We start from the raw sequence: 16,503 nt of genomic DNA on the forward strand, positions 1-16,503 counted from the left end.
AGAACAAGGGAAGGGCCCCTGTTGGGCTGAACCTAGCACAGGGAAGCATTGAGATGAGTGTGTAGGACTCTTCGTTCAAGCCCCCCTGGCAGCATGTGGGACGAGAAAAGGGGGAACCCTGAGGACAGGTGTGTGCAAAATATCCCCAAAGCCCAGATGGGATGGTGCCAGCCCTGTGAGCAGGCAGCTCAGGGTATGACTGAATGCTCCCCCATTGGGCTATGGCACTTCAGTCAGAGGCCCTGCCTCTCCTGAGGAACATGTTAGCTCATGCAGAGGCAAGGGATCCCAGGAGGCCACCTTTGCCAGGCTCTTCTCCACAGGGCACAGCAGTGAGGTCGAGGCCTTAAAAGACAAGGTGCAACCTCCTGGGAGAACAAGTCCAGATAGGAACCACCCAAGTTCCTGACCAGGCCCAGTAGTTTCACTGGCTGCCCTGTCCAATTTTTGTGGCAAAGGTCTGAGCTGTGGAGTGGGTAGATGACAACCCAGCTACTTGGACTGGGGAGGCCGGTGGAGAGAGCTGGGGGCTTGACTCCCCCACTGCCTCATCCTCCTTCCCCCTCTCCTCCTAGAGTAGGATGCCCCATGCAGCCCCAACATCTTTCTTCCACCTTTTCCCCTTTACAGGCCAGGCCCATGGCCAGGAAGCAGCACCAAGGAGATCCCAGGGGAATGTGTTCAATTATAGTTTAAGCTCCTCGGGCTACTCAAAAACTGAACTACACAACTTGGACCAAGCTGCCCGTCAGCATTCTTGACCTTGGAGCTGCTGCAGCCATGACCAAGGGGGCCCCAGTGACACCACTCTGAATGTGATGATGGTTCAGGATGTGGCTTCCCCGGAGCCCATGCCCTTCTACATGGCTCACTGATGCCTGGCGCCACCCCAGCCAGTGCAACTAGCCCAGCGTGGTGTTGCTGAGAGTTGCCCATGGCTTCTCTCAGGAGTGTAGCATGGCCCGCTTTCTTTTCTCATGTCATGATGTATCCTAAGGACATGGTCATCTCTAGCCTCCAAACAGGCCCTGTCTCACCTCCCCATGACTTGGTTGCAGGATCCGTGAGGTAGCCAAGATCCACAAGGCCATAGAGCAGGAACTGGCCCACTCGGTGAATGGCTGTGCCTCGGCCCTGACTGAAGTGCTGCCCAGCAAGCGCAGCGGCAGCAGCCCTGAGGTAAGGCAGGGATAGCAGTTATTGGGGGATGGGAAATGGCTGGGGCTTGGTTGGGGGCAGGGAAGGTACACATATATGTTCATGCGCGCGCACACACACACATACACACACATTCAGATGGGGCCAGAAGGCAAGCAGTTTAAGTGTTGAGGAGTGAAAATCTGAGTCCAACATGAGCCTTAGAAACAGCTGGGGCCCCTGCCAACTGCCAAGCCTGCAAGGGACTGGAGACACATTTGCAGGCCTTGAATGATGCCCTTGGGCTGGGCCAGATGGTGCCAAAGACTACATCTGGGACCAATGACTCCCATGCTATAGGCTGGCGATTTCTAGCCCTGGTGGAGCCCAGAGGATCCAGCTGAAAATAACAGCTTAGTTGTTGGGGGAAGAGGGAGAGGAACGCTTGGGCCTCCACTCATTTAGCCCAAGGGCCTAGAGTGACTTCCATTTTCCATGGTCAGTTGAGCCAGCAACCTAGGTCCCAGCCTTGCTTCCCTTTCCACGTGGCTCTTGACACCAAGGGTAGCTTGGGGCAAAGCCCCTTCTTGGGAGGGAGTAAAAGAGGAGAGCCAAATTGGGCCATATCAGGGAATGGCCCAGCTCCCTGGTCACCCTGCCAGCTCCTTCCATCCCTTGGTATCCAGAAGCCAGGCTCATCATATTGACTTTTCTCTCTCCTTTTTCCTTCTCTTCTCTCTTCACCTCCACACCTTGCAGAGCCTGAGCAGAAACTCAGCTGTGGAAGTTTCAATTAGTGTGAAAGCCTTGTACAATGAAGCCAGAGCTTACGTGGAAGGGAAATTGGTGAGTATAGGGGATGGGAAGAAGGGGGTGAGCAGGATTTACCCCCAAGCATTGGATAACCTGACAGCAATTGGGAGAGACAAGGGCCAGTGTGTTATGAATAAAGGGCTAGGCTCGAAGGTTCAAATTCCACCTCCCACAATTATAGTTTCCTAGTTCTAGAGCTAGAAAGGATCTCAGAGGCCCTCATTTTATAAGGGAGGAAATTGAGGCATCCCAGAAAGGAGGTCACGCAGGTAGGCAGTGCTGGGCTTTGAGCACAGGTCCTCTGACTCCAAACCCAGGGCTTGGCCATGTGACTGGTAGGGTTCCCATAATTCAACATCATAGTGCCTTCTTGCAATCCCACATAGGGGAGAATGGAAGTATTTTAAAGAAGGGCTTGCTACGTGTAAAGCGGTAGGAGAGAGCCAGAGTCAATTTCACATGCCCCTGCCCTCCTTGAACCCCAGGAAGTAGTCACATCTCTGTGAATATTCAATATCTACAGTAAACATGAGAGCAATGGAAGGTCATGGGAAGGCAAGAGTGTAAGCATGGAGATCCTAGCAAACTGAGGTCCAAAGAGATTGTGTGACCTAGAGAAGAGCTGAGATTTGGACTTTCCATTGTACCACATGGGAGGTGGGGGTGAGGGCCACAGACAAACTCAGCTTTCCCCCCACCTCCCCCAGTTTTGCTGAGGACTGGCCTGGCACCCAAGATAGGGGAAGGAAAGGTGGGAAGGGCCCAACCCTGGCCCAAACTGTGATTCCTCTGCATGAAGGCCTACAGACAGGAGCCCCTCCTCTGTGGCAGCCCAAGCTCAGGAAGTCAGGGCAGTCCTCATTGTTAGCAAGTTCTTCCTGACATCTGGCCTGAACCTGGCCCTCTACAACTTCTTTCCAAAGCTCCTAGTTATGCCTTGGGGGGGCCAAGAAGATCTAGGCTAGTCCCTTCTCCCCAAGACACCCTTCAGATCCTTGAAGACAATGAGCACAATTCCCCTCCCCCACCACCAAGTCTTCTCTTCCTCATGTGGTGTGAACTTGAACATCCTGGGAGGCCTCCTTTGGTGGCCCTCCAGTTTTTGTCAATGTGTCCATTAAACTGGGGTCCCCAGACCTGGAAGAGGGTGGGGGCAAAGGAGAGCACTGTCACACCTCCTCGGTCTCTGCATGCTGGACCTTTCTCAGGGTAGCCTCCATGTCTGTATGGCCACTGGAGGACAACAGGAGAGACAGGGTTTAGGGGCCACCTCCCAGGGCAGTATGAAGCAGCCAATTGTTTAGACACCTGTAGCAATTCCCTTCATCTCCAGCTTTGCGTGGGGATCTTTTCCCCAGGGCTGCCAAGTTCATTGTGTCTCTCTACAAAACTCCCCAGGGCCCTCCCAGCCTCCTCCAGGTCTGCCCATCCCTGCAAGTCTGTTTCAGTTGCTGATGTCTTATGCTGTTGGCTTTCCTAATCATCCATCCATGTAGCCTGCCAGCCCCTCTCACCTGTCTGTGGCAGGTGGCACCAGAAGAGTTCCCACCTGGGGGTCCAATTGAAAGTGGGCCCTATGCCAAGGAGAAGAAAAGAGGCTGGGCGAACAGGCCTCATGCCAGTGACATCACTGCCCATCTGTTCTGTCTGCTCAGTCCCAGGAACACAAAACTCCTCATGTGTGCTGGCCTTCCAGGGCTTGGCTTTTCTCTGTTGGAGGTGATCTCAGAGAGAAGAGTCATTAAAGATCTGGATTTAGGGAACAGAATATGCCATGATTCCTATTAGTGGGAGAGGGCCAAGCTAAGGGCTTGGGTGGGCCCAGTTGGGGCTGGAGGGACTGTCCTGGCCCCTTCAGACCTCAACATCCACATTAGGAACTGGGGAACACTCCAAACAACCTTGAGGTCAAAGGACAAGCCCTGGCATGGACAGCAAGCAACCCTGGATTTCAGAGACAGGACCTTGGCTTGGATCCCAGCTCTATCACATAGAAACTGTTCACTAGTAGGCTAGGCTTATTTCCCTGAGATTCAGTGTCTGGAAAATGAGAGGGGCGGATTCAGTGATCTCTAACCCTAATTCTGAGACCCCTTCAAGCCCTAAATCTATAGTCCTGTCCTTTTTGGCCCCCAATGCTGGCCCCAAGTATTTCAGGTTCAAAAGAGAGAGCCCCATCAGGCCATTCTGTTCCCCAGAGTAGGGCTGATGATACCGTACAGTGAGATCCCAAGCAGAGCCTTAAAGTTGCCCAGGGGCACTGGGTCCTATCGCCACTGTGCTTAAGAGGCAGGATATGGGCCCAGCTCCTCTCCGGCTATGTCTCTAGGCCCCCTCACATTGCCTCAGAATGCCTAGTGCAGGACGCAGAGCCTTGAACCTTGAGGTTGGTGCTTGTGTGCCAGGAAACAGAGATGCCTGGCAGTGGAGCTCATCCTGTCTGCTTTCCATCCCTATAGCAGCTGGACAGCCCCCGGCAGGAGGAGGGGCTGCAGGTTGCCCTAGCCAACGTCAGCCAGGAGCTGGAGAAGGTGTCTGAAATCCACTGGATGGCACCCATCCTCAATGCTGTCACTGAAGAGGTGAGTGCCTTCTTGAAGGGGCCACAGAGGAACAGGGTGACTAAAGGCTGTGGGGCTTCACTCTATCTCCATTTATCAGATGCCGGGGTGGAGGGATAGCAGGGGCTGTAGCTCTCATCAATCAACCAACATTTAGTAAGCACCTACTGTGTGCCAGGCACTGTGCTAAGTGAGCACTTTCACGATCTGGGGGTTACCTTGTCAGTGAAGAGAGGGCCTTCCTGGATGAAAGGATGTGGACAGAGGGAAGCCCAGCTCTTTTGGCCAAAGGTGACTTGGAAGGAAGGGTGTTGGGGGCTAATGTCCCCCAGGTGTGAGGGGGAAGGAGGAAGAAAAGCACTGGTGCTTTTGTTGGCCCCACTCTGTCACAACTGCTTCCAAGCTCCCCTCCCTTCACCCCAACCCTGGCCCTTTGACCTCATCCAGGAGACAGGAACAGTGCAAGCTCTGGGGGTACTGAGCAGAGAGGTGTGGATGGTAAGAGTGCAGATGGCTATGGGCACATCATTGACACATGATGATTTTTGAGAATTGTGTCACAAAATTGGAAAATAGTCACATTTCATTAATTTGGTGGCCAAATTAGGACAGTGCCTCATGGAAGCTCCAAGTTGGAAGGGCCCTCCCTCTGAGGCTGTCAAGTTCTACCCATCCCTAAGCAAAAATCCTCTCTGAAATGTCACCCCTCACCAGCCACTCAAGGCTAGCTCTCCTTGTGAAGGTCTTCCTTCCAGCCAGCCTAAATCTACCTCCTTATGCACCCCCCACCATGGCTCCTGGTTCTGCCCTCAGGGGCCAAACAGAGCAGGTCTAATACCTTTGCTGCTGGAGAGCCCTGAACCTATCAGAAGGCAGCCCCTGGCCCACCTCACTCCCAGCCTTCTCTGGGTTTCATATCCTCAGTTTCTTCAAGTAGCTTGTATGTGGTACAGTTGTCCCATGGCCTAGCTGACAGTACTACATTCAGAGCCAGAAGCCTCCAGGCTGAGTCCCAGCTCTGCCACTTACCAACCATCACTGGCCTCTGATCCATCTCTGAGGACCACACTTCCAGCTCTTCTCTGGTTGACTTCCTCTGGATACACTACAGCTTGTCAGTGTCCTTCCTGAAATGTGGCCACTGGCACTTGGGCCAAGTCCCTGGAGGACGGCACCTGCTTCTTTCTGTTGGTCTTAAATCAGCAGGCCCTGGAAGGAGCAAGCTGAGCTCCGTAGTCTTTCCCACAAAGTGCCCGGTCTTGTGACCCTGCACCACCTCCTGGCCTGTCTGCTACTGTCCTTGTGCTTATTCTGCCGACAGAGATGGATTCAGTAAAGGGGGGGGAGGCAAAGCTGCCCGAACCCAACATTCACAGAATGCCAGGTTATTAGAGGAGGACCTCAGAGGCCATGGAGGCCAACCCTCATCTGAAGGAGGATTCACTGCATAACAGACCCAGCATGTGACCCCCCCCCATCCTGTCCACCTCCGAGGAGGACATGGCCACAGTCTCAGCAGCCCAGGACATTTTGGGGCAGTCCTCAGGGTTAGGGAGTTTGTCCTGACTTCAAACTGGAGTCAGCCTCTCAGCAACTTCCACCAAAAGGACATCAAGGCAGTAGAAAATGGAGCAGCCCCAAAAAGGAGGCCGGGGGAGACTTGGGAAACTAAAGCGAGGCCTTGGTAGGAAGATCAGCAGAGATAGCAGCCAGCAGAAATTGCCAAAGGTGGGGTGCATATCTGGCAGTATAGCCAGAGACTATGGCTGTCCCTCTAATATGGACCAATACCCTATCTCTGATTCTTACTACCTGTGTAACCTTGGGCAAGTTACGTCGTCTCCATGGGCCTGCCTCAGTTTCTTCATCTATAGAACGAGGGGCTTGGACTGGATGGCCTCTGAGCTCTAACTATAGCATTGTCTGAAACATATCTCAGAGCATAAGCACATATGGGGACAGCTGGCCTTGGTCCAAGCCCCTGCCAGCCCCTTTAGAAGGTACAAAAACTAACCCTCTTGTTTTTCTCTGGCCCAGGAGAGCTTGGGACACGCTAGCAAGGGCAGCTTCAGGCTGCGCCTCAACATCTCCAGAGGAAAGAAAAGCAAGCCCCACAAGGTCAAATGGAGCAGTTCTGTCTCAGGTAAATCCCTTCCCCAAAGTTCTGGGAGTGAAGTTAATTTTCCCAGCAGGCTAAGCTCCAGAGACACACAGTGCTGGGAGGAAGGGGGGAAGGAGCCAGAGGAGAAAGTCACTGTTCCCCATTCTCAATGTGTGGAGACAAGATGAAGCAAGTTCAAAAAGGGCATCTTGGACAGCCCCAAGGGGTTCCAGAGCTGCCATGAGAGCTTGAGGGAACATGGAATCTCTGCCTCTGCCCTTGACTCCCTCCGCAGGACGGGAGGCTGGAGGGCAGGTTTCCTTTGGAGCAGACTCTTGTCAGCCCACTGGAAGAAATCTATTCAGAAAGCTGCCAATTATTTCTCTGCTCTGCCCAATGCTGTTCCCCCCAGGCCAAAATATGGCTAAAGAGCCATCCTTAGATACTTCTCCTAGTCATGCCTGGCTTCCTCCCTGGGCTGGGAGCAAGATGAGCTTCTAATCCGGCCAGACATTTGCTTTTGAAAAAGCCCAAAACAGAGCAAGTGGGGCTCTCTCTGGGACCTTCTACATTCAATTTTCACAGCAAGTCCCCAGGAACTCAAAGCATGCCTCTGCCCTTTGGTTGGGATTATTTCTTCTTGTTTTGGGACTGCCAAGGAAGTGGAGGGGAAGGGCAGGTGCCTTAGCCCAGGTGCTAAAAGCCCATGACCAATCTTGCCAGAGCTTATCGGTGCTACTCTTCCTGAGCAGAGAGGAGGCTAGAAGCTGAGGGGCAGAGGCCTGGCCTGGCAGGGGAGGGGTAGGGGGTCACTCTCTAATCCAGCCAGGCTGCTGAGAGGCTGGGCTCCAAGTGACCCTTTTACAATTCTTTATGATTCCATTAGTTGGCAACAGTGTTGGCTGCATAACCTAAAACCTTTTTGGAAAAAAAAAACCTATGGCCAGGCTACCCATCGAGGAGAGATCTGAAGTAAGACCCACTGGCACCCCTTCTCTGCCCTCCCAGTTCCCTCTCCTCTCTGCCTCTTCTATCTCTACTTTCTTCCTGTCTGTCTCTCCCTCTCTTCTTTCTCTATGTGTGTCTGATTATCTCTCTTCCCCTTACCCCCTTCCTCTCTTTCCCTTCTCCCCTTCCCCAGCTTTCTGCACCCACAGCTTTACTGGTAGCCATATAGGCTGGGCCGAGAAGCAAGCAAACAAATGCGGTCAGGTCAGGACGTAGATGAGAAGAAGATTTTCTGAGGCCTGATATCTGTAGGTGTGGGGGGGGGGGGAGGAGAGCTCATCACCCAGAGATGACTGGGCCCGTTTTGTTTGGCAGCTCATCATAGCCTGCAGGCGTGGAGGCAGGTATTGCAGTGAGTGTCTCCCTTCAAAATAGTTTAAAGCTAGGCCAGAGGATAGACAAACCCAAAGGCCTCCGGGGACCAGAGGAAGCCTAGCTGCCTGGGCGGCCAAAACCAGCAATACAGGAGCTTGTGAGCCCCTTAGCTTCTGCTCCGCTTTCTCTTTGACCACCATTCGAGGGCGAAACATGGCCATGGAGTCTCATGCAGCCAACTGGCCAGGAATCCCAAGGGAAGGTTGGTCCACTGGGCCTTTTAACTAGAGGCAGTTGGGAGAAAGGGCTGGGGGATCCCTTTCTACACCCTATAAAAATGACCTGGGACTACTCTGGGCAGGTTGGGAGGGACAGGACAGGGAACTTCTCTCGCTTCTTTGCCTTTCCTGGGTCTCCCCATTTGTTCCCAAATCCCAGCATGGCCACTTCAGAAATCTGCTTGTCTGCTGCCCCTCCCACCTTCACCCCCGTCCCCCTGCCAATTGTGCAAACATGATGTGGCCCAGAAGCAAAGGCAATGTTGTTGCTGCCTGGCCACAAGTCATCTTCCTGCCAGCATTTGTTTTGGGGCACCTCAACTCTGATGGTGGCCAAGTCCAGAACCGCTGTCAGAAGGAAGAGGCAAAGTTCCCAGTTTGGCACACACTAGAGACAGTCACCTAGAGAATGGCCAGAGCCCCAAACTCCTGGGTTCTGGCAGGGCTTAAACACATGGTGGCAGAGCCTGAGACAAGTGCTCGGAACCCCACTTTCAGGCTGCCCACACAGCTCAGAAACTTCCAGGATGTGGCCAGCTATGGACAAGGCTGCCAATTTTCTTGGGTCCTTCCTGACTTGTGTCTGCAGAAGAGAGTAAGGCATGCAGCGTTTCTTTGAATAAGGCTGTGGAGAAGCCCTGGACAAACTGGCTCAGCTGAATGAGGGAATAGACAGACAGTTTCAGCATCACAAGAGTCTATCTCTCTAGTGTGTTTAGAGCAGAGATCTGCTGAAAAATGGGGCCCAGGAAGTTCATTTGCCTTGGGCCCCCAACCCTATTCCCTAGGCCCAGGATTGTGGAGCCACTGACTGGACTACATGCCCTGAACTCCCAAGAGCTTGTCTGTCGTCCCACCAAGGTGGTGGCCAAGCAGTGAACCCTACTCTAGCCTACCTCTTGTACTGCCCACAAGGCTACTGGCCACTGCTAGAGCCAGCTTGTTTGCTGCTTAGCTCCTTAACCCTGACAGCTGTGTGAGGGAGATAGGATCCATACCTTGAAGGTATGGGAGGGAGAAAAAAAGCCAGGTGATAATGTCCAAGCCAATTCCACCAGCATGTATTGAGCCTCTGCTGTGTGCCTACCACTGTTGCAGGGACCACAAAGCATAGAAGAGAACAGCCACTTCATTCTCTCCTTGAAGAGTCAAATCTTTGGGGGGATTATTTTGAACACACCCTCATTCGTTAGGCAAAGCTCGGGCTGTTGGGACATCCTAAGCCCCAAGAACTTGGTTTCTGATGTCTCAAGAAACCTCTATAAGTTTACTGCTGCTGCTGTTGCTGCTGCTGCCCGCCAGCACCTCTTACCAACTTGCCCTGATTCCTTCTTTGAACCTGCCTGTGCTTTGCTTAGAATTTCTCTCTCTTACTCTGTATGTCTCTGCACATGTTGCTCTTGGCCTCTTCTCTCTGTTCTTCTCAATAAGTTGGTCATCTGTCATTTTCCTTTTTGCTAGTGGACAAATGGGGCCCTGAGGAAGTGGCTTCTTGGCTGGACGCCCTTGGTTTAGGGGAGTACAAAGACATTTTTACCCGCCATGAAATCCAGGGCTCAGAGCTGATCCTGCTGGAGAGACGAGACTTAAAGGTATTCATAATGCCCCTATTTTCCGGAAATGGTGGCTGCCTCATTGGCATCCGTGCTGCCTACAAGTGGCATGGCCCTGGCATGACCCCCTGGCCAGGCTGGCCTTGCTTTTGCCCTTTCTTCCTCACCCACATTTGCTAAGAACAAAGACTCCTTGGCATCAGCCTTTTGGCTGTCATGGAAAGGGAAAAGTGATGCATAGAGGACTTGGGGACCCAGAGACTCATCCCTGCAGGAGGGAGGGGGGCCACAGACAGGGCTCCTGGTCCATTCTTATTGTCAGCAACTTTACTTCATACTCAAGGAGTTTTTCCTTGAATCTTGTCCTCTTGCTCTTACAATGCTTTGTAGTGAGCTCTGAATTTCCATCTGCTTTTACCTGCTAAGCATTTACCAGGGTGGTCGCACTCATACCACTCTTGGCCTCACTCTGCCCACGGAACATTTCTCACCCAAGGATCTTAAACACACTCTCTAGTGGCAAATACAGATGAGGAAACCAAGGGACCAAGTGGAGCCCCCAAGTCAGTGAACAAGGCTAAGCCCTTTCTATGAGCTGTGGGATTCTCCTCCCATGAGGCAAAGGCATGAGAATATAGTGGGAGCCTTGACCTTAAAAACTCAGACGTGAGGTGGAGCCTCAAACAGAAGTGAGTGTGGCTTGGAGGGTATGCTTGCTCTGTGCCCACTGGCAGACAAACTGCTGGTCTCACAAGCAGCCTGGCACAGATGGCTCCACAGAACTGAGGCCTGCCCCAGGCCCAAGATGACATGGAGCCTGGGACTGAGCTGAGCCAGGCTTCCTTCCAGGTAGAGTACAAAAACTACAAGAAAGACAAAGACGGCTGACCCAAAGACAGCTGTCCCTCTCCTGCCCCCCCAAGGACTCCTCCACAGCTCCCTACCTCACCCCCTGCCCAGAACTGATAACAGCCACCTCTCCCTCTGACTCTTCTGTACAGCACTGGTGGTAGATGGAGTGCACGCTGGGCATCCCATGGTGTGGCATAGAGGACCCCTTTCTAGCATGCAGCATACAGCTGAGAGCTTGGCCTAAAGAGGTTTTGTCCCAGGCACTTTGATCGCCACCCTCTGATGGTTCAGCTGCTACAACCAGGGTTTGGCATGTTGGGGAAGCCACAAGCTCATCAGTGCCCTTACTCTTTCATTTTCCTCTTCTCTGGTCCAAGTGATTGGGTAGCTGTCAACAAGCTAACTTCTTCTTTTTTCTCCCATAAAGGATTTAGGAATCCGAAAGGTTGGTCACGTGAAGAAGATCCTTCAAGGTATTAAAGATATTAGCCACAACCTATGAAATGCTGAAGGGAGCGAGCCCTACAGCTTGGAACTCCTGACACAAAGCCACTTCATGGTGGACTGACAATGACAACCACACCAATGACAACAATGACAATGACTCTAAACCTGTAGAATGACTGCAGACTCAATTATTCAGAACAGACACGGACCCTTGGTAGGGCTGTCAGACAACGCTTTCCACTAACGTGACGTTCTCAACTTTATCAGGTTTCCTTAGAGGTTTACATTTCCACATTGGCCAAAGATTGGTGAATGGAGTTGTTCTTCAGTTCTCCCTCTCTGTGCTTCTTGACTGGCTCTGGTTAAATGAGTTAAGCTTCTGTATATGCCTGGGATCTAGAAGAATGGCCTTCTATGGCTGCTTTGGAGAGTGTGTTTTCCCTGATGGGTCAGGGTCACCTGGCTGATTTTGTGATTCTGGAATGTCTTTGACTTTCCCTTTGGAGCTGGTTTGCTAAAAGAAGGTGGCAGGAGAGGCTTTGTGCCATGGAGGATGGGAACTAGGTCCTAGGGGCTTCTCTCCTAGCCTTAATTACATGGCTGCATCCTTTATTATCCCTGAGTTGAGCCCCCATCAGTGGCCTAAGCTTAATTGTGCTACCTTGACACCCCTCCCCCCCTGACTCATCATGCATGTCAAAAACTATGCCTTTCAGACTCTCTGCAAGTAGTCTATGCTGCGTGTGTATGTGCGTGTGTGTATACACACACATATGTATGTGTGTATGTGTGTGTGTGTGTGTGTGTGTATGTGTATGCTTGGCAGGGAGTGGGGTGGGTGGGAGGGGAAATGGGGAGTATGTGTGTGTGTGTGTGTCAGTGTCTGCGTGCATGCTTGTGAATAGCTTTGATCAGGTACCTGATGGGCCACCTAAGTGGCCAGTCCTGATTGCAGGTGAATGGCCTACTCTGCCCACTGCTGCTCATCACTAGTAACTTGATGGAGTCTCCAGAAACCGTCAGAACCCCCGCTGCCTTGACCCAAGCTTGCATGCCGTCTGCCAGTGCGCTTTGCTTGCATTCTGGCTGGCTTTTCGAGCCAAAAGAGTCATTCACCCTTGTGCTGCTGTGTAAATTACAGAAAGATAGAGACATAGCTAGATGGAGAGATGTATATATTTTTTTAAGAACTGAAAACACAACTCGGTTTCTAAGGCTCCTGATAAAGTTCTTCTGTAACTTACTGCCGTGCCCAGGAACCTCAGACTTCTGGGCATCCCCATCAGTGTTCCTGCTTCTGACACAGCTGTGGGGTCTGATCCATCCCTGTGGAGCCTTCAAAGCCACCGCTGGCACTGATGTCCAGGCCACTTCTGTTCCATTCTCCCAATTCTAAGCCAGGCCCTGGACAAGGGAGCAGAAAGGTCACAGCTGTTTGTGCTGGACTGTACATCAATTCAGACCTGCTCCCTCTCCCTTCCCCTTCCCTTCCCCCTCACACCTCTTCCCCTCTCCTCCCTTCCCTTCCCTTCCCCCTCACACCTCTTCCCCTCTCCCCCTTCCCTTCCCTTCCCTTCCTCCTCATACCTTCTCCCCTCTCCCCACTCTTCCTCAGTCCTCCTCTTCCCCTTCCTTCTCCCCTCCCATTTTGTCCCTTCCCTCCCCTTTTCTTCCTTTCTGCTCCTTCTCCCCTCCCCAGCCCTCTCCAACCAATAGGCCTTGAAGTCTAGGATCCAGGAGCCCTCATGGGTCTCTCTACCTTCAATGCTAGGTTAGACTAATGGCGCAGGGACCATCCAGGGCAGCCAGTCCTGAATTTCCTGAACAAACTGTCAGGATGGTCCCAGACTCAACTGAGAGTTGCCAGGCTGTTTCCCTCTTGCTGGTACCAGGCTGGTAGAGCTGGCCTTCCCAGCAGAGAGAGGCTGTCAGAGCAGGGCCTCTGCAGCCCAGGGTGCTGCTGCCTTGGAGTTTGAGATCACACAGCAACAACAGGTGACCCAGAGCCTCCTTGAGTGGGACACCTCTCTACCTTCTAATGAAAACCAAAACCAAAACACAAATCCCAGTTGTTCCCAGCCCTAAATTTGCTCGGGGTTTTGTTGTTTGGAAAGCCAATCTGGCTGGGCCCTAACATCTAGAGGGGAGATGCCCCAGGGCCCTATGAGCCAAACCCTAGACCATCCATGGACAAATTTCTCTCCCCTCTCCCCCTTTGGCTGGGAGCTACAAAGATGGCCTCTCCACACTTTAAGACAAAGGCAGAGCTCTTCCCTAGGTCTTTCCTGTGGCTGGATCATTGGGGAACACCAGATCAATCCCGGTCCTGAAAATGGGGAGCTCAAAACAGCAAACGGGGGGGAAAAATCCCTCATGCCGTCTTGTCTAATTGTGATGCCCAAAAATAGCTCTAGCCATAAATCTAAAGAAGAAAGTATTGTAAATAGATGAAAGAAAATATTTAAAATTTTATTTAAGCATCTACAGCATTAATTTATTTGTCCCCGGGGTGAGTCATCTCGGAGACTTTTGCTTTGACTGCCCCCCCACTCTTCTAGGCTCCTCTGGGGCTAAAAGCCCTTTCCCTTTATCAACTCCCCTACCTCCATGGCCAAGCCATCCCTGTGTCTCCTGCATGGACATGGGTGCATGCATATGTGCACACGTGTCCATGCATACACAGGCACACACATGGAGAGGCCAGTAGGCCAGGGCCACCGTTGATCTTGGGAGCCTAGGCAGAGTTGGGATTCTTCTGTTGCTTTTCCCCCGCAGTGGTGGCCAAACTGAATGTAACTCTTTTCAATTTTGTTCAGATTGCTAATATAGATGCTAGCTCTGTGCTGTGCTGTTGTTGATCTGGCCAATGTCCACATCCCCAAACCCTTGGCCCTCCAGAATCCTCTTCTCTTCCTTCCCTGAGTCAGAATGGAGCTGGCCTGGCTGTAGGCCAAGCATGGAGTGGGGATCACCATTGATGGGGAAGAAGGGGGAAGGAGGGTCTGAGCAGGTGCTGCTTGCTAACTCAGTTTCCATTGCCTTTCCCTCCTGCCCTGATGCCCAGCCAGCCCTCCAAGCAGGCTCAGGGTGCCAAGGAAAGGAACCTGCTGAGCACCTGCTCTGCCTGGACCAGCCTAGTGCTTGGAACAAAGCAAGATCAGCTCCCTCCTTCACAGGGGCTGCCCTTGGGCCCCAGGAGTGATTTAGCCCTACAGGGGCCTCGCTGAAGCAGTGCTGTAATATAGTTGCTTGGGCAATGGGACTAGGCCCTCACCATCCATTTCCATTCTCCATCACCTTCAGAGATGTCATTTCAGGCAAATAAGGGGTGGGTTGCTTCTTGGGATGATTGTTCCTATGTAGTCTTGAATGTAATTCCTTGAGCTGCTCTCAGCAATGTGGAAGGACAGATGGCCTTGATCTATTTTGTAGGATCGGGATTGGGGGAGGGGGAGTGTCATCCACAGATGACTGAAACTTACAAAGGCCCAACTTTTCTCTAAGCTAATGGTGTTCCACAAGCCCCATTTGTGTAGGAAAAAAAGGGATTGGGCAGGGATCGAAGAGTTGAGGGTTTATATATTGTTCCCTCTTGGTTTTATTACAAGTTCTGTCATTAGATATGGGGGTCAGCAAGTGGTAAGAACAGAGACCAAGGAGAAACGATTGACCTTTTCAAGGTCAAGGCTATGAAAAGCCTCTGCAGAGGGTCTCTGGCTGCACCTCTGAGCACTAGGATCTCCAGGTCAGGGACAACAATGGCAGCCATGGCAGCTGCAGGCTTCCTGCATCAGTAAGCTTAGAAGGGGCAGGGCTATGTGCCAGCCTTGTCTTCTTGGCTACCTCATGGTATATAGGAAGAAGTCGAGTTAGGAAAAACAATGATCAGAAATATGGAACTGAATTGTAATCACCTGCCTACCCCAATCCGCCTCCTTCCCTAAGAACTGCTGTGCTTAATGTACTCGGTGAAATTGCGATGGTTGCTCTGTATTTGTCTGCTGAGCTGTAATCTCCTGTTGGTTTCCGTTGTTTGGGGGGGTTTTGTTTGTTTGCTTGTTTGTTTTCAAAGGCTCCTGTTCAGCAGCAGAGCCCGGACTGGAGGGAGGAAGCTGGATGGTGAAGTGGCAAAGAGAACACCAAAAGCAAAATAAAAATATGTCCACAAATCCGCACCGGCCCCTCCTCCCCGATGTAACACCAGTCCAGAGTTTAAACAGAGTTGCGCTTGTGTTTCAGGCCACTAATAAATGGTTGAATGTACAGTCTCTGGCTCCTTGTGAGTCGTTTCAGGGGCAATCAATCATAGATTCCAAGCTCCTACAGATGAACAAGGCAAGCTATCTCTTCTCCAGACCTTGGCCTAGTGAGTATGCTGCTTGGTGCTCCCCATTGCTGCTGTACCCAGGAATACTCTGGGGGAAAAGAAATCATTCTAACTAGATACTGCCATTTCTGGACATACGCCACCATCTAATGAAAATGCCCTTGTCATAAGGACAAACCCCAATACAGTGACTGTCACATTCTGTACCTGTAGCCCCCCACCCCCAAAACTCCGTCCCACTACCTTGCACCTCCCCCTCTTCTTTTCTCCTGAGCCCAGAGTAGCCATTGTACTTACTCAGTTCAGCTTCCTTGTCATATTCTTTTCTTTCACATTATTGCATCTTCAGTTTATAGATGTGGGGTTTTTTACACATCGTGAATTGTTCGGTTTTGCTTTCTTATCCATTATATGTCACTCTCTTTTCATGGGATCACAGAAATCATTAGAATTGGCATCTTTTTACTTCCTACCCTTACCATTACTGAGCCCTTACTAAAATCAGTATATCCTATCATCCTGTCACTGAATCTACATGGAGTCCCTGGAAGCCCCTCCCTCCTTTTTTGTGATAGGAAGCAGGACTCTTGCTTGGAGGTCATCTCCTAAGGTGTCCATTCCCTTCCAAGGAAGCCTGTCATAAAGCTTCACCCTACCCAGGAACATGCTTCCTGCCATGCTCCATGCTAGGGACAATGGTACTCCATTGTTTTCCCAAGACCAGCTTCCTATCGCCTTCGACATCCTTCCACTGCTCTTAACCAGCTCCCCTGGAGCCCCACCATGCTCTTCAAGAGACCAAAGAAATCACAATCCCTTCTCTATTTGCACCCAAGCCAGGTTGGAATACAACCCCAGATCCCCTCTCAAGTCAGCTGACTTTCTCCTGTGTCATTTCCTCCTCACTCCTCCATCCAAGATTAACCTATAAAGGAATATCATAATTTACTTCTTCCTTCCCTCAGTTTTGCCTCTTTAAGCTTCCCTTAAGTCTTTAGCCCTTGAATCCCACTTTCTTAAAAATTGTTTTTGACTGAGACCTAAACAATAACCTTGTCCCCTACAAGCATGACAGAACTGATTTTGCTACTTTGGTAACTAAGTGCAGTTG

At 51.5% G+C, this 16,503-nt stretch overlaps 1 protein-coding gene across 1 annotated transcript in view; it reads left to right on the top strand.

The window, feature by feature from the left end:
* Positions 1-11,120, top strand: part of LOC110202674 (diacylglycerol kinase eta-like) — a 153,944-nt gene extending 142,824 nt beyond the window's left edge. Inside the window, 8 exon segments of the mRNA XM_078147905.1 lie at positions 1,059-1,179; positions 1,897-1,983; positions 3,243-3,248; positions 4,410-4,532; positions 6,549-6,654; positions 7,754-7,819; positions 9,675-9,805; positions 11,046-11,120. Of these exon segments, the coding sequence (XP_078004031.1) occupies positions 1,059-1,179; positions 1,897-1,983; positions 3,243-3,248; positions 4,410-4,532; positions 6,549-6,654; positions 7,754-7,819; positions 9,675-9,805; positions 11,046-11,120 (715 nt within the window).
* Positions 11,121-16,503: the final 5,383 nt, after the last annotated feature.

Source organism: Phascolarctos cinereus, unplaced genomic scaffold (genome assembly GCF_003287225.1).
Source record: "Phascolarctos cinereus isolate Bilbo 61053 unplaced genomic scaffold, phaCin_HiC Scaffold_8;HRSCAF=390, whole genome shotgun sequence".
NCBI classification, from domain to species: Eukaryota; Metazoa; Chordata; class Mammalia; order Diprotodontia; family Phascolarctidae; genus Phascolarctos; species Phascolarctos cinereus.